Genomic DNA, 19126 nt, shown 5'->3' on the forward strand with positions numbered 1-19126 from the left:
CAAGCATGGAAAGAGTTATAGAGGCCATAATATCCTAAACTAGGCCAGAGAGCCCAATACTCATTCTACTTGAAAACGACCAGGACAGAGGGCTGAACTGTGCAGCACATTATACTCTGTTGGACACGTGCACCCAGGCACCACCTCACTGATCTCCATGCAGCTGTTCTCTACAGCTCCTCCGAAGCACATGGCTTTATTTCTGAGAACTGCATTGCAAAAAGTGAGCTGTGAAAACATCTTCATTCAGTAAAACGTGTTAAGCTTTTTTTTTTTTTTTTTTTTTTTTTAGTGAAAGAAGCAGTTCTGGTTAAGTGAAGAAAGGATGGATCCCCTATCAATGCTTTCCTAGAAAATCTTGGTTAAGGTGTTTTATTGTTTCTATTTCTGCCCAGCATCAGTAATGAAACTGCCCATTTCTGTAGTGTAGGTAGATCCTTGTTTATTCAAACAAATCAAAGGCCTAAGTAAACTGGCTGTTATCGACTTTCCTGGTGCTGCAGGGTCTGGTTCTTCTTCTCATCCTTCCCATTCATCCAACGTCATGATTACAGTGTTCAGCACGAGCGTGAGAAACACAAACTAAAGCCTCTGCTGCCCAATACTACACAGGTTGTGAGGTTCAGGCACATTGAGGGTACCACATTTTTGCTGGAAGGGATTTAAGGACTGATTGTCAGTCTCTTCTGTTGAAGATGTTTTACACTGGATAGAAAAGGAAGGTACTATTTGGAGCCTTGATTTCCTCCACAGGAAGGGACCTCAAGTGTCCGGTTTTCAGGGTCAATATGCTGGCTGTAGCTGCTCTACCACCTCTTCTCCTGATGCTGCTTACTGTCAGAGCTCATTCTAAAAAGCAGGCAATTAAAATATCTACTGGACTAGACCCAGTAGATGAGACAGAAATGAGAATGCTTACTCTGTAGGCCCTGACAAGGTTAAGCATTTTTCTTTTCAGTGCTGTCAATATTTTAGTAGGCCTGGCATGCCAGAAGCAAATATTTTTATATAGCTATAGAATATTTATTGATTAAAATCATTAATAACTGAGTAAGGATCCTGAAGGCTTACATTTTAGGTATATGTACTTTAAAGTAAAGTAGGTGACCAAGAACTTCCGCAGACTCAGTTCTAAGCTGAGAAGTTTTATAGTGCGGGTAATCTTTAAAATACTTACTAAGAAATGCTGTAAGTATGTTTGTGCAAGCCTGCAAACAATAGGCAGCAATACAATATCTCTAAAAGACAACTCAGAAATAGATATTGTTAATTTATGTGTAATTGCTAATTATTTGCACATGATCACAGAAAAATACTTTACTATGATGAAATACTGTATGTTTAGAAGGAATGCCATCTACTGATTTCCTTGGTACAAAGGCAGTCCGCTTTGAAAATAAATTGCTGGACCTGAATAGCAGCACTTCTGTTCTTTCCTTCTCGGCACCTTGGTAGACACAGAAGTTTTAATTGATCATAAAGCATTGGAAAAAACAATGGATTTAAAAGAACTGGAGAAGTGTGACATGATATGCACCAGCCCTAGCTTGATTTCATCTAGGAGTACATTCATCTTCCTGATTTGTTAATTTGCAGAATCTATTTTAGAAACGGTCTTGTCAAAGAAAGATTTTTCATGTTTCTTGAAGTTAGAACAGGAAAGAACTACCTCAAACAGCACTAGTCAATTAATTTAATTTTTACATCTGCATATTGTCAGAAAATTGACAGATTTTTGTTAATTGCATTGTTACAGAATGTAGATTAATTCACAGAGAGATGTGATATGACAAAAGAAAAAAGTTATGAGATAAAGGATCTGCTTTAACTGTTTGAATTTAGGACGCATATATACACACTAAATAGCATTTACATAACTTGGACCAAATTATTTTCCTTTCACCTAACCAAAGTAAACAAACACATGCTGTGCAGACTGATTTTCTCAGCTGTCCTCTCGAATGCAAGTTTCAGGCATGGTATCCATACAGAACACCATACTGATACAACAGGAGACGCAATCTATACAAGTTTAATTAAATTGGTCCCTGTATGCACTAACCCCATTCCAACAGTGACTGGAACAAGGCTGGGATCCAGCCTTTCCACTTCCAGCTAATTGTTTTATCATTAGACCACATAAGCCCATTCTTGGGCTTTCCTGTTTTCTTCTGCTCAATATCACAGGCAGAGCAGAACACCTTTAACCAGATAAATTGAGGGAGTCCTACTCTAAAATAGTGAGACAGGGGAAAAACAGAGAAAAATCTCCTTAGAAGGAGAACAACAAGTATAACAGGATTTGTAGAAAAGTGCTCATCCTGGCTGAGCAGTAAGCTTTAGCAAGCTAATCAATACATCTCTATCAACAAATTAGAGAAAGTCAAGGCAGAGGAGACACAAGCACTGCCAGTTTCTGCTAATCTTGTGGCATGCACCTCGGCACAATCTCAACCTGTGCCACACAGTGGCCTCCCAGACAGTGTCCCTGACCCGGGGCTGTTCCTCGCAGACGGGATGGATGAAGCTCTCCAGCTCAGGAGGGCAGCACGCTGAGCTGTGTCCTGATTGCTGTGCCAGGCACCTGCCCCTGGGGCAGACCGTGGGGCCTGGCCTGGCCTGGTCGCTAATGTAGATGTAGTCTATTCCTACCTGCTAAACACTTTCCTACTTTAGATGTATGCTCATGCATTGAGTGACTCATTAAAGTATTTAGGGGTTTTTATTGCTTAAGAAAAGTTGCTCAACTTTTTTTTTTCCCTGCACTAGAGTTAGGATAACCTAAACATTGAACTTAAGCATGTAGAGGGGCAGTTAGGTAGGATTTAAGATGGGTCCATTATGACCTATGCCTATTATCTTTTGAAGCTAGACTTAAATAAAAAAAAACACTACAAGCACTAACAGTACTCATTGCACATTATGTGCTTCCCAAAGGAGTCTTAACTGGTGGCTCTTTGAAACTGCAACTCATGGCCTTGCCCATGCTGGGTTTGCATCCAGATTTCTCTTCTGGTTTGTCCTGGTCCTTGCAGACTTGAATAGATCTTTAACAAGAATCTTTAGGTCCATAGTTTTCTCAACATGAATGCCCCAGTAAAGTGCAACAAGGATTGTCCTATAGATAATCGTTATTATCAAAGAATAGTATGGATAACAAATGATGCATATTAGATCTTTAGAGGGAATGCTAGGGTAAACTAAATTCAAGCATATGTGTTATTCATGCTAGAGATGAGACATCTCAGTATATGTGGAACAACTTTCAAAAAGCAAAAACAGGCTTTCAAAGAAATGCAGATAAATTTATGTAACCAAAAGTAGCCATTAATTTCTCTTTGTTGTATTTCACAATACACATGCATTAGCTATATTGCAATAACATTATTGTATTGTGACCCCAGTAAGACTAATTTTCAGCTCATAAACAGCAGCCAAATTCAATATCTGAAACTTTAATCTCCTAATTCCTAAATGCATTTTGTTTACAACCCTGGTATACTAACTGCATGTAAATCAACTGTGTAATAATACTTGTTGATAAAATCCTACAATTAAAAACGTAACATGACTGAATGCATGTTATATAGAGACCATTTGAACTGTTTTCCCATTGCTGCCAGAGGCATCACAGGAATTCCCAGGACAATCAGCTATCCTTGCTAATCAGGGTGACCAATAATTGCTCATTGTTTCTTTTCACTTCCTTCTTTAACATGTGTAGTTCTGATATAGACCTCATATATGACCATCACATCACACACCTGTTGACACTGAGGATGTCGCTTTAAATGCAGAAAAATTGTTCCAAAAACAAATGACTACTGCTTGCAAAGAAGCACACTGCTAAACAGTGTTCCTTTTTGTTTCTCCTCCTCACTCCTGACTGCCCTAGGTGGTTTTCCATGGCAGAAAAGCCCTTTGTTTACTGAGTCCATTTCAGTGGAAAAGCATTTAAACAAATTCCCTTCTACTGCTACCCAACCTTTGAATTCCAGGCTGATATAAATATAGGAGGACAAGACAGCAGAGAATCTTCTATCAAAAACAGGACCTGCCATAAAATACATATCCACAAAGAAACTGGTAACATGTAGGCACACTCTTCAAATTCAGTTAGTTCTGCCAAGTACTAAGCACTTCTAGTGTGTCTTTAGATCTTTCAGAAGAAAAGGCTTTCCAACATTGAAGTTATTTATTTAATATCTTCTATTTTCTTACTCTTTTCTGCTACCTGTTATTTTGGATAACCTACAGCTGTCACCTATTCTGTATGCTTCAGTCTTCTCCTTCCACCTAGAATCATTGAAGTGTTGAATAGAAGCCAAAATCCTGGGTGTTTTGGTGTATTGCTATGCAATTTCATTTTTTAGTTAATTGTTATTATATTAAAGCGCCTTACTTAAAATAAGATCTTATTAAAAGTGTATTAAAAATGTAATACTCCTACAGATTCACTTCTTGTTCCATGAGTAATACAATACTAATAAATGTAAAGTCATTACTTTCAGAAGCATAAAATTAGTCAGATTTTCATACAGAATGGTATGGAAGTACTTGCTGGTCTTTTATTAGAACAAGTACATTATTACAGAGCATTTGCAGCACGTTGCATATACGCATTTTACATCCATATCACACATCACCTTTAAAAACTTCTCTAATATATTAATAGAACACTTGCTGCTCCTGTTTCCTCTTTTTCTCTCAGTTTTCCCTTTATGCAATGGATGCAACAATTATGCTATCTCAGATCAAAGTACGGACGCCTTACTGGCAGCACTTCGCTACGGTTGAACACAAGTCTAGAGATCTTTAAAAAATTAGTTCTGAATGGTCATTGCAGACACTGGAAACCCAACATAGTATTAGGTATTTAGGTGGCAGTACTTTCCCCTCTCAGAGTGATTTAAGTAACTCTGTCTTTAAGTATCTAGGCATTATCCTTACAAAATACTCTGTTTAAATATTAAAAAATAAAACCATTATATACTTCATTGTAAAATGGATTATTGCATGTAGAAACCACTGCAGGAATAGGAGACCATGTTTCTCACACAGTAATTCGACCAATTTGTTGTCACCTTTTCTCTCAGGCCTAATGAACTGAGAATTTGTTGCATGATGAATAATTTCAACAGGAAAGGGTGAAACACACAGGCCTCAGACAGGTAAGCTGAAAAGGAAAGTACTAAAGGAGATGAGGATGATAATTTGAAACCCTATATGCACAGAGGACAGCTGATCTGAGTTTCTCATCCCTGAGCAAATACTTTAACCACTCTGTCTTCTGCATACTGGATAATTCCTCTTGCTCCAATTACACTTTTTTACAGAAAGCCATGAGTTCGTTTTCATAAGGCCAGCTCCAGCACTGTGTTTCAGGAGTATTCTGTGCATGCCTACTGGATCTGGGCAGAGGAAAATGTGAGAGGACCTTTAAAGAGATGGGGTGTCACTCAGTTACTGCCATTATATCAATATGTACTTCGGTGCTCCCTGCCTGGCCTTCAGCTCATTTTAGATGCCCTAGAGTATCCAAGACTTCTACATCAGGCTAGCTAGTCTGACGTGGAGTCTGTAAACAACCTGAGCTTTTCCAGAGTGTCAGCTTAAGACTGGGCAAGATGGAATCACAGAACAATGCAAGCCAGAGGTCACCTCTGGAGGTCACCCAGTCCTACCTCCTACTCACAGCAGGGTCAGCTTGGCTGGAATTTAGACGAAGGTGATCAGGCTCTTGTCCAAGTGGAATTTTAATATCTCTGAGGAAGGCGAGTCAACAGCCTTCCCAGGAAACCTGTTCCCATGGTTATCCAGTCTAACAGTGATATTTTCCCCCTCTTTCAATCCAGTTGCATTTTGCCTCACTGCAACCTATGACTGTTGCCTCTTGCTCTTTTGCTGTGTACCTCTGAGAAGAGTCTGGCTTCATCTTGTCTCTAGCTCTCCTAGTAGCAGGCAGAAATTAGAAGCCCCCTTTTAGCCCTCTTTTCTGCAGGTTAAACAAACAGAACTTCTTCAGCCTCTTACACTTCACGTGCTCCTTCTCCCTGACCGCCTTCATGGCTCCCTGGGGGAGTGTCCCCAGTTTGCTCATTGTTCTGTCCTACTGGAGGGGCAAAGCTTGACACAGTATTCCAGATGCAGCCTCTTAGGAGTGGAATAATGCAGCCCAGTATGCTATTAGCCCTCGCTGCCACAACGGTACACTGCAGATACATGTTCAAGTAGTCCACCAGGATGGCAGATGTGTCTTCTTCTGCAGACCTGTCACAAGAAAGATAGGGATCTAGCTCCTTTTTTTTGTCCACTAACTGCCATAGGAATCCTGTTAGATTTAAGAAATACTGTTACACTTGAAATGACTAGGATTTTAGACGTACTTAATTATCCAAATTCTACAATAGATTATAGTCACAAGAAAGGTCAGCTATTTAAAGATAACCTATACAAATTCATCTAGCATTAACCAATTCTAACAATTCAATCTTCTTTATACTTTAGAGGAAGGAAGTACAGGAACTGTCCTCACCTTTAACAATAAGTATTATCTTCAAATTATAATCCAATGACTTATGTTAATGCTTACTATACCATATGAACAAAAATGTTTGGGATTTGAAATTTACTGAAGACTGAAAGTTGAGAACGTTATAAAGTATTTAATAATTCCTCTTTTTTCACTTACTCTCATTGAAATAAACAGAAAATGGAGCTACTCAGGTGAGAAATTGCTCTCTGATGAGACATAGGTATCCATTATCTGGTTCCTTTTCCAAATAAAAATTTATTTCCCAAACATTAGCCTTTTTTTTCAGAGCTAAGCTCTGTAGACTTATATGCAGATTGCTTTTCTCTTCTTCTAGACAGATTTAGAGGAGAAGTGACAGCATAGGATTCAAATTCCCTTGACCAGGTTAAATTTCCCCTTAACTGTGTTGCTGGCATATTTAAGCAAGTTGGCAATGCAGATAAGTACCTGATTAACTTCTAGAGGATCTTTAAAGTCTGGTTTAAGTCAGCATTGCTGACCCTGAACATTATCACATATTTCTTCTTAAGTTTATCATATTTGGTGACTGGGTGTATAAATCTCGCTGTGTTAAGCACCTTACATCTATGGTATTTTTTTGCAGATAAGTATTTTTTTCATTTGGGTCTAAATATTACACTATAGCTGTAATGACTAAATTACTTTTTTCATAAATAAGTTTTCATAGTGATATGCTTAGCTAGTTTTAAATTAAATGTATATTGGTTGCTACTTACTTTTTTCTGCTATTTGTTTGAATTCTTTTCAACATTACATCCATCTAACTACACAGTTGTCTCACAAAAGACTAATAGCATATGCATTTAATATAAAACAAACACAACTGCGAATCAAACCAGGAAATTAGAAAAGAGGATCTGTTTAAAAGTCTGTAGGAAGTTTTAGCAGTGACTTGTCATTCTCTAAATTTTGCTTGATCCGAGTCAACTAAATTTCACTTTAAAATAAAACCAGCATTTATGTCTTGATATGATCAGATTCATGGATACCTAAAGTTTTTATACTTCCGGAAATAAAATCCCTACTTTAATACCCTTGGAACAAATATTGTAAATTCTTTATCATAGGAAGAGTTAATCACCTCAAAAATACTTCAATGAAGTTCCCAATTTATCTTTCTATTAATTACTCCTATGTTGTATCTTTCCTTCTTATAACCCAGTTGGAGAGCAATTAAAGTTGCGCAAATAATCATCTTGCAGCAGTACAAAGATCTTCAAGAAATATGTCCTTGCTTTTATCTTAAAGATAAGAAGTAACTTATTTGGACAAAAATGTAGTTTTTAATGAAAGCCTTCTGGGAAAAATAAAAGCTAAATGATTTTACAATGTCATTAATTAAGTCGAGTTTACGAAACTGGCTTCAGGGTTTTCCCTGTAAAAACATCATCAAACTCTTCTTACATACATCATGCTTCATTAACACTGTTTTCTTCCTGTTATGCCTCTGATGAAAAAATACCATCACTTGAAAACAAAATGTCAAAGTGCTGAGAAGAAAACTAGAAATTATTTGACATTGGAAAGTAGTAGTTTATAGATGGCAATTAATGCTAATGAAGCAATATATTAGGTACTGACACTTATCTGTTTCCTTAGAATGTTGTTCTTGTTTGAAAAAAGAGGTGTGGGATAGCACAAACAGTCTCATTGTAACAGCTGTTCAGATTAATGTGATGGACCTGAAAACAGTCTCTAGGCAGATTTTTGACTATAATTGTGTTTCAGGCTGCATAAAGCATTTTAACTTTTACCATATTCCCATGCTTTCTGAGTGGCGCTGATTTCATATTTTCAAAGTGCAGAACAGCTTCATAATACAGCTATATCTAAAAACTGATGTTACTGTTCCCTGGTGTAAATGATTGATCTAGAAAAGGACCAGCAGTCCACTGTATGGGATCTATTCTCACAGACCTTGCATGACTTTGGAAGACTCTTTGTGCATGTGGTAGTGCTGGTTTTGTTTGTTTGTTTTAAATTTTTGTTGTTGCTGTGTCTTTTATTTGTTTGTTTTGGGTTTTTTTCTGTTTTGTTTTTTCTCCTGAAAAAGACATATTACAAGCAGAACTTAGGGTCTTCTGTAAGTTGAAGCCTCCTTACACAATCTTTGAAAAATATATCTTTTCAAAAACTGGTCCTACTTTTCAGTAAAGATAGTTGGAAACACGCTGCTTCCTTAATATGAGGCACTGCAACACCACGGCAAAATCTGACTGTATCATATTCATCTGCTGGGAGGCTGTATATGTAAGTATACATTTGCTTAGATGAAGCATCATTTACCGTTTGACACCAATGTTGCTCTTAAGTAATTGAAAACTGACTATATAGTCTATATGTTTCTTTTATACATATTATATATTTGTTATTCATTATTGAAAAAGTTCAATAATGTTTTAAATTAAGTAGCTTTATTATGACTCAGGGTATAAATCAGAGTTGCTACATTCCTTTTTTATTCTAGGATTGAATAAGGCTTTGAAGTGGTAAGAACAGGAATCTTGGATGATAGTTAGCTGCTTTCTTCAACCGCTTGCTTGGATTATCAAAGAAAGTTCTAGACATTTCAGTTTTGAAGGCTGATGAGCAAGCTGTGATAATGACATCTGAACCTTATTCATTATTTTAAAGACAGGAGCTATTCTAATGAAAATAGCTACCATCTGTTCTGTAGACATCCTTGCCTTGCCTATAGGCATCTCTCTCCACAGCTTTCTTAATTCTCTCTGACTCTCCATCCTGAACCTTCCCACATCTGTGCCTTGCTTAGATCCCTTCCTTGCTCTCTGTTGGCCAACACCCTTTTTTGAAGTCCCATTTCTCTCAGAAATATTCCCAAAGCAACCACATCCCTGTAATCCCTTAAATAAAAGTCCTTTTTTTTGCTTTAAATTTATTATTATTATTATTATTATTATTATTATTATTATTATTATTATTATTATTATTAATATTTACTTGGTTTTAATATGAGTTTCTTTGGTCATATGTGAATTTTAAACGATTTTAAAGAGTAACTCAAAAATAGGTACCTTTGTCATCCAGAGCCAAGTAAAAAAAGAGTAAAGCATAGAACTGGTTTGGTTTTTTAGTTATTATCCCTATTATTTAGAAAGTATTCTTTTCCTGGCAAGCAGATAAATGCATTTGCATTAAGTGAGGCTTCTGAAAGCAGAGTAATTATGGAACAGTCCAAAACACAACAAAATCCACAGCATTTTTAAAGAGCTACAATGTCCAGATAACTCCTGCAAAGAGGTATGTCATGCAGGTAAACTGAGGAGAATGTAGAGACTTTACAACAAGAGTGCTTATGGTGGAAGTTGCTCACATTTTATGTCATTTTGCTGTATCTGTGATTCATGAGGGAAACCTTTTTCATTCTTGTGTAATGCGTGCCTGTTATCCTCATGTGAGGAATTTCACAGAAACTCCTCAAGTAACGATTAGCTTCATCTCTCTCTTGTGAATTACTTCTATTGAAGACTGGGTATTTAAATCACTCTTAGTAACTTATTAAAATATTTTAACAGATCATGTGAATCACAATTTTCCATGAGCTAAAAGGTATTTTTGTTATGATCTTATGAGTGATACTATATTATATTGTCATCTTTGGCATGATCCCAAACTTAATCTGTACAGCTCCTTCACAATGGCAACTATTCATATTTATAAGATGAATAGAGTATTAAGACATAATTCCAGCATACTGGCAACTGCGGAAGGCATTAATTCTTTAGCAAAGGCTTGTGCATATGAAGTTTTTAGGACATCCGCTTAAATGTGTTAGTTTCTGGAATACTAGGAAATGAAGAGAGACATACAGATCTCTCTAGCCATATTCTCCTGTTGCATTTTCTTAGAAAACAATTCACAACTATCAACAGGTATTTACACAAGAAAAATAGTAACTTCTGCAGTGACCTTTCGTGCATGACTCTGCGATAAAGAAGTGCTTTAAATATTTACAGAACTAATGCTTAACTGAGAAACTGAAAATATACTATTGGTACATATTGAGTGGCAGCTGGACTACTCAAATCTGGCCACAGCAGTAAAAAAAACCTCACGTGCATAGTGCTTTATATCCTCCAAGTTCCTTGCAAATATTCATTACAATGTTTCCAAAACAGTGAACAAGGAAAAATCACTTAGACTTACCCACATTTAATCTCCCTGTGACTTCCCCATTTGAATTGCGAGCATTTACAGTCACATTGTGAGTAGACTGGAGAAGCAGTGATGAGTCCTGAAGTATAGAGAAAAAAAAATAAATAAAGCACAGACAGCATGATAACTAGAATTCTTAACAATTTTTAAAATTTAGTCTAGTGTTTATATTAACTCACTCACTCACTGAAATAGCTTCGCAGCCACAAACCATCCACAGATGTCATCAAATAATTTGGGCAGATATTTTTTATTACTTCAACTATATCAGAGTTAAAATAAGAAAAAAGTTATACAGAATACTTCAGGTAAACAAGGTCTGTGTTTATGGCCCAATTAACATGGTTGCTAACATTTTATCATTTGGAAAAAAAAGTTTAAGTACTAGAGTTACTATATTTCAATACACAATTGTATGACAGACATTTAATTGAAGTGAGACATTTAAGACAGACATTTAATTAAAGTGAGAGTACCACACTTTGAAAATTTATACTGTTGTATTAACTTCGTGAGAAACATGCATTTGCATTCTGCTTCCTCAGCGTTCCATGCAGCCTCTATGCTTCTGCTTGATTTGGGCACGTGGCACTGACCTCCAGGCAAGAAAACTCAGACAGTGGATGATGCTGAAAGTGGGATGCTGAGTAGCTCAAAGCTGACTATAACAGGTGACAGTACAGATAAGAGTATCACTCTAAATTAAATTGTCTCCCTGTCCTCCACTCCGAAGGATGACAGAAGTATAACAACAGACTAAACAGCGTCACCTGCTTGTCCACATCCCTGCACCACGACTTGAGGCTAACACATTCTGCGCTGTTGCATATCTGGTGTCCCAGTACACAAAAATCACATCTGCAGGTCACAAGGCAATGGCACTTATATTCAACTTAATTCCCCCTCACAGGTTGCATCACAGCTGGGACATTCGCAGAGCCTCAGGCCTACTCATCGCTTTGTGCTACTTATGGAAGCCAGGACATGCCAAGCAGGTGTAGTCAGTATTTTCGTTCATTCCTACCACGATCCAGGCTAGCTGTGGTAGGCAATTCAAAATTTCATGTCATTCTTAGACTGCAGCCAGCAAGGAATTACTTCACCAAAACATCCCCTGGTGTTAACTCATGACTTGGGTGTTGTGCTTATTCAAGTCCTCCCAGGTGATGCAATTTCCATTACTTATTCCCAGACCCTCCAACTCAAACTCTCTGTACTTCGGGCCCTTTGGAGCCTCTCCAAACTTCTCCTTGTCTTGAAGAGCAGATGAGTAACTGTTTTGAAAGACCTAAACGCCCTCTGTGCTCTGTCAGACCAGATTTATGGACAGTAATGAAACAGGCCCATGGCAAGAGATCTGGCAGGGATCATTTGGAAGTGTCCCAAAAGTTTGTGAGGAGCGCATTGAGTGGGCTCTTCTTGTGTTTTTCTTCAATTTATCACATTAATTATCTTTAAACGCAGATGATTTTCAGAGAGATCATACTGGCCATTACCTTTATTTGATTTTAAGTATCAGAAAATAACCTTGGGTAAAAAAGGTCTGATCACGCTCATTTGGATTGGCCAATTGAGCCACATGGGCAGGCCTAAAAAGAGAGTTTTTTGCAGTACAGGTGCTTTCATACTAAAATGTACTTTATATCTAAAGGACAGGAACCTAGTAACCAATAAGAGTGCCTAAGCAGATCTCAGTTTCCTATCTGAGTATCGGGTAGCATGTGATATGAAGAGGGTATGAGCAAGCTGCTTGCAACCTCAGAGGGGATGCTCATTCCTAGATAAATGAGTTTTTAACTACTGGAATCTTCTAAAGATCAGTCTCTTTCACATATATGGCTTCTGGTACTTTTTCTGGACTCAAGAGAGACTGTGCAGCACCTTGGGGAGCTAATCACTGAAAATCCCTCCCAAGTCATGTTCCCATCGTAATTTAATGCTTAGAGAATGAGATAACCTGAGAATTTTGAGCACATTTTACATGAAGAATTTTACTATAAACACTTATCTAATAACAGCGATAGAAACAATACACGACTTGGAATCCAACTTATGTGTTTTTTTTTTTAAAAAGGGTATCGTACAAGCAGGAAGACAGGCTATCTCAAAGGAAGTCACTTAGTGAGCAAAATATATTGTAAATTATATCAGGAAAAAGCGAAAGCTAACAGAATTAACACAAAAAATGAAAAGTCTTAGGAAAACAGTAAGCAGTGTGTTAGATTAAATATTAATGTTAACAAGTTAGTATGAAGTAGAAAAGGAAGGTCAAAGATCAGATAAATATATTACATTTAAGTACATGTGCTAAATGACCCACAAATCTGGTTATCTTTATTACACTTATTTGACTGCTGTTGGTTGATTTAGAAAAATAAATTAGTAATTTGTAATATCAAATGGAAGTGCAAATAAACTGTATTCTAAACCTGCGGCTTCCACATGTGTGTTGTTGACTAATTAAAATCTAGTAACATATTTATAAATGCTCATCTTTTATCTTTTCATGAATACGTATTAGCTAAGATGCAACAGTGTGGCCCACAACTCTGTGTTGGACTCATAATGAAGGCATAAACTTGTAACAGGCTCCACAGATGAGGCACAGCAAGTAGATTTTCTGCCACATATTTTCTTAGCACTTTGGAGACCTCATTTGGTGAGAACAGCTGTTAGGAGACTGCAAGGGGAACACCAGTCAGGCGAGGGAGAAAGCTGCTCTGGTAGCTGTGAGTGCTCCAATTCTTTAACAGATAAACTTAGAAAAAGAAAGCATACCAAACAAGCAACTTCATGAGAATAAATATATAGATGGCACTCAGGAGATCAAGCTACAGGCAATTAAGCCTCTAGAGAGTTCAAATATTTTAAAAAAGCATGCAAACAAACAAAAAATCTCTGATGAATTTTCAGTTCAGAGGGGGCAGAGACATGCAGTAGCCCGAAGGCTCTAATTAATGCATGCTACTAATGATCATAATGGGTCATTAGACAGCTAAGCTTATACTAGATGCTGCCACACCTCTTTGTTCCTATATTGTGCCAAATGCATTAAGAGCTGGAAGGAACATTAAAAGAGCACAAAGTGTATCTTAACACTGCACAATGATTTTTTCGGGGCAGAGGGAGTTCTTAAGTATGAGCTATGCTGGTCTTAAAATGTTACATGTCTTATTGGATAAACAACCTCAAGGGAAAGTCACTAAAAGACATAAATAGTTTTCCCACTGCCTATGAGACAGAAAAGAATACAGCATAAGAAACAAAATGGAAATATAGATTTAGCAATGGAATTTCACCATCTAAGAAAGAGCTGTTCCGGCTACTGGAAGTACTGAGTAAGTTTCAGAGTTCACTTGGATAATTAAAAAACAATTCAGTTTCTCTCTTTCTTCCTCTAAACACTGTACTTCAATAAAAATCTTTCATACCATACCCATTCTCAGTGCTATTTTGAAGTTAGCTTGAAGTTTCGAAGCTTGATAAATATTTTCTTTCTTTTTATTGATAAATATTTTTTTGACCAAGTATGTTATTCCTTTTTTACCCCAGCAATAATATTTTCTGTCTATGTAAAAAAGATTCAATCCTAAATATTCCCTTTTAGTCTCGTATATTTTGTATACATAAATAGATAAAGATATCATACATCTATTGTTGTTCTAGAAGAGACAAAAACTGAACTTATTAGTGAAATTTTAACTTTTCCAATAAGATCCATTAATTTTAGAGATACTTAAACTATTCTGGAATGGATGAACAAACAAAACAAGCAGTTTCATAGGGAAGCCTGCATTAAAAAATAATCTCAGTAAAAATAACGAACAATTTTCTACACACTCCTAAAATTTTAGCATCACTTCTATACAATGACCTTTATTATTCCTTTTTGAGCTATTTCTCATTGCATGCCTAAGAGAAAAATGTTAATTCTGCCATAGTATCAGACCATCAACCTAATGATCACACTTATAAAGTATGGAACAATATGTTTATACACACACATATATACATACGCACACACATATATTTATTTCCATGATAGTGTCTGGACTTTGCCTAAATTCAACTGTTCAGAAGTAAATTAATTTTATTTTAGCATTACTGAAAGATTATCTGCTTACCACTCGAGAATGGATTTCTTTGGCATAAAGAGGGAATAAGAATTCTGACTCCCCTTCCAGACGAAGGCCTTCTTTCGTAACACGCAGGTGTCCCATTCCAGTCTGAGGAGAAGGTGCAAGAATTACGCAGATTTTATTATTATTGCAGCATTTAGTTTTTGTTCTTTTCATAAACTGGAAATTTCCAGAGCTGCCTGCCTCCAGTCTATTAATAAAGATACTAATGCACCTGAAATTTTGAGAATTCATTGTTTCTTCCAGTATTTTTCTTTAACAAATTGTAGCTTTCACGGAAAAAAAAAGTTATTAAAGTGGTGGGTTTCGTTGGTTTTTTGTTTGTTTGTTTCATTTTGGTTTGGTTTTTTTTACATGAAAAAACCACAGTATTACAGTCATTAACTTAAAAAGAAATGCATCTGTATTTGCCGTGGTGAAATACTCTTTGTACTTGCCTTCTAAAAGTGTCATGAACAATAAACGTTTACATATAAGTACTCACATAAAACAAACCTTATGTTAATACCTCCAAGTTTATCTTATCAATAATGTATTTTACAAGGAATGTAATACTTCTATTTGCTTCTATTTTCAGTAATTACTTCTTTCTTTTTATTTCATTTTTCATTCCTTGGTTTATTTTTTTTTCTTCTCTAATTGTAGTTCAAGGATCTATCACGCTATCATCTCCCTTTTTCTCTTTCACCTGCTTGTGAGTTTTTGTACCTTCCTTATTCTCTTTTAGTTGCTCCCTCCTGATTTTAGCCCAGTTGTGCTTTCCAGGCCATATCTTATCTTTTTTTTCAATGTTATCCTAGAATTGATAATGTGAGAAATGAGTGAGGAATTACTACAGTAAATACATCTGAGGACTTGCAAGCTTTGGCTGCAAAGTATTTCACAGCTATTTAGCTAATTTGCAAGGGATTCACCCCTCCTCCTGCCATAAAAAGTGACAGAAAACTTGGCAAAAAATTTGCAGCCTTATAGCTCAGCCACACAGGAAAATATTTTGAGTCAACTGCCTCAAACTACAAGGAGTATGCGGGAGGGCTAATTAATAAACAATAAATCCAAAAGTTATTTCCCCTCCAAATATTTTTTGGGTTACTCTCCATATAAGCAGAGAAGAAGAGATACATGACAGGCCACTGATGATACATCAATAACTTGTTCGTCTAAAGAATTATGCCTACCACTGAAAAAAGCTGCAACTTTAAGAGACTGTAATTATTTTCAAATGTGGTACATTCTCTCCAATGAGACTAAACATATGTTTTATATATATATATATATATAATGCAAAGAATATGTTTAGCTATTCTTCAAAGAAAAGCTGTAGCTGTTTTCTTTTAACGGGCTTGAAGAGGGACAAAGAGAGAAACAAGCTTTGCTTGAATTCCATAAGGTAAGAAATATTCATGTCAGCAGTTCAATCCATTGGCAATTCTTCCTTAGCAAGGATTTATTTCAGGAAACAGGCTTTTAGAATAGCAATTTATAGAATCTGCTATTCAGTGTCAAATATTTAACTGCTTTGAAATACATAATGTACTGACTCTTCTCAGTGGAAGTAGATAGAATTTCGAAATTCTAGACCATTGCAAAGCTTTTAAAAAGTACCTAGTATGTACTGATATCTCATGAGGCAAAACTAAAATAACACCTTTGACGAGCCCCTTATAGCTTTCATAATCACAGTTCTCAGGCTTAGTGATTTAGAAATGTTTTTCTAGTGAAGACTATGGACAGTCTTTTCTAACCTGTAATACAAAACAAAGATCACTTCAACATCATAAATACATAAAGGTTTTAAGATAAAACACTTTTGAAAAAATATGACATGAAATCTTCTAAAGATCTTCTAAAGAAACAACACTATCAAGTGGGTCTCATTTAATTAACTAAATTTAGGATCTCATTATAGCTCTGATCCCATGCCTTTTCTCATCTGGTTAAAGTACATTATATTAACCATCAGGTTTAAACACAGTTTGCATATTTTTCTTGGAATACAAGGAACTAAATAAACAGTCTATTATAGAGTAAGTATAAAAATGATATTAAGATTTCAGAAGGCAGAGGAAGAAGTAGCAATTGATTCTTGCTCCGAAGCAGATCAGGGAAAATTAGAAAACTCCAGGGTGGCAGTCTCTATCCTGCCTTCGGCTTTGCCAGGAATAAATTCTTAGTAGAGGCAAAAAAACCTATAATTGATTTTGAAAAAGAAGATTATTCCATTTACTTGGCATACTCTTTCTAATGGATTCAGATTTTTCAACAATGATTATTCTAAAAATGCTATATAGACAAAGGAATGTCTTTGACATCAAGAATAATCTGCCATGTCAAAAAACTTAGCACTTCAACTTATCTATAAGTTCTTATTCTTCAGCAAATCCAGTCATATCACTCAGGATTATTTTGTATAAGTATGTTCTCAAGTATGTCCTATTTTCTTCATCAAATATTTCATTTAAGCATAGACACAAAGCTCATATTCTCACATATTTGAATAAGAGCCTCATTATCCATTCTCATTGACCACTTGACAAGTGCAAAAACATATGGAAATTTAGACTTGGGTTACTTGCATAAGTGACTATCTGTGATGACAAATGGATAAACTCTGTAACATGTATGAGAACAAAAACGTGGATTTCATATAATGAACCTCACTTCTATTACCATTGTGACTGTAAACAATTATTATTTCCTTAGCACCATGATATTTGAGCACCTCAAGATTTCAAAAGTACTGAGTTATGCAGTACTGTGAGATGGAGAAATTCTATTATCTCCTGTTTATAATTGGCAAATTGAAGTTACATGGAATATAAAAGAGAGGGATTTAGGATAAACAACTACCCTAATGCACTGAGATCCAATGATAAGTTCCATAAAAGGAGGAGTATAATAGTTGCACATAATGTTCTCTCAACAACCACTCTGCTTCTTACATTACCATTTAGGAGAAGCCAGATATTATTTCCTGAGTATTGCGACTCCCTCAGTGAGGAAAACCTTGATGCTTTCAGTTTCAAAGATCTGATTCTGTTCCTCTTCTAATCGTTGAATAAAAATATTTCTATTGACTGTAGGAAAGGGTCCAAATATCAGTTAGACATGAACTTCGATGCAGTTATACAATCAACTATTGATTAGGTGTGGGGGGGGGAAAGCTTCATTAAACATAGAGGATGTATGGCAAGTCTGGATTCTTGTTATCCTGATGCTGATGCTTGAGTGTGCTTGGCCCTGAGCTGTAACATGTTGTTGTGCATATAACCCCAAGATCAGTATTTTCTAATTAGTCAAAGCTCCCAGTGAGGCAGGGACCGAGCTGTATAGAAGAGGAGGATGAAATGGTATCTCTGTATACACTAAGCAGATTTTGCTATTGCTGCAAGGAGTTTACTGGCATGGGAACTACTGGCAGCTGCCAAACCCTTATGCACCAAAGATGCAATTTAGCATTAATGTTCACAAAGGTATGACCAGTCTTCATTTCAAAACTGCTAGGTGTACTCTAATTGGAGTAACAGGATGTCTTCAACTGCAGAAGAAGCATTTTTCATCGTTTGAAAATGCTTTTGAGGAGGTAAATACTTGTAGAAACAGAGACAAGGCCTTCTACAAGGAATTCAAGCTCTTGGTGTGGGTTCAAGCCTCATAAAAGCTCAACAAAAGGCTCTTTGATTCAGAAATGATGGTCTAAAGGATATTTGACAGCTATTGAGCAAATCGTGTATATGGGAATACTCTAAACCACCTGAAACAAGTAGCTACCACTACCAGAATCCCAGGCAAGACTCATTGTGCTGTGGAGCATCTGGATGGAAGGACTATCTTGGATGAGTTATGATTCTTTTAGGCTCTAGACACAACAAATGTAAAATATTTTTCCTTTGAAAAAAGTAGTTCCTTTCTCCACAAAGCCAGTAGAGAAGTGCAGTATGTCCACAAACTGTGGAAAGGTCCTTAAGTTTCTTTCAGAGGGCTATAGAAGGACCAAGTCCTTCATCAGGACCAAAAAGTTCCAAAAGCCACACTGATGGGTCTGGGGGTATGGCTGCCTTCTTCTGGCTATGAGTATCTATGTTGAGGAAAATATAGACAAGACTGGACAAAGCAAGTTTGACAGGATTGGTATGGCTAGTGTTAAAGACCTGTCTTCTTAAAATGAGATGCCAGACCTTTCCCTTTTTCACCTGTTGTCATAGTGGGACCTGCTGCTCTGTCTCAGGACCAAGAAAGTCACTTGGAAAGAGAG

General features: G+C 36.5%; 1 protein-coding gene across 5 annotated transcripts in view; it reads right to left on the minus strand.

The window, feature by feature from the left end:
• Positions 1-19126, minus strand: part of SGCG (sarcoglycan gamma) — a 133255-nt gene that overhangs the window by 35228 nt on the left and 78901 nt on the right. For all 5 annotated transcript variants that reach the window (XM_065630698.1, XM_065630689.1, XM_065630679.1 and 2 more), the window contains 2 exons: positions 14857-14958; positions 10724-10811 (listed from right to left, as the gene is read on the minus strand). In XM_065630698.1, the coding sequence (XP_065486770.1) occupies positions 10724-10811; positions 14857-14958 (190 nt within the window). The remainder of the gene's footprint in view (positions 1-10723; positions 10812-14856; positions 14959-19126) is intronic.

The sequence above is a fragment of the Caloenas nicobarica genome, chromosome 1 (genome assembly GCF_036013445.1).
Source record: "Caloenas nicobarica isolate bCalNic1 chromosome 1, bCalNic1.hap1, whole genome shotgun sequence".
Classification (NCBI taxonomy): Eukaryota; Metazoa; Chordata; class Aves; order Columbiformes; family Columbidae; genus Caloenas; species Caloenas nicobarica.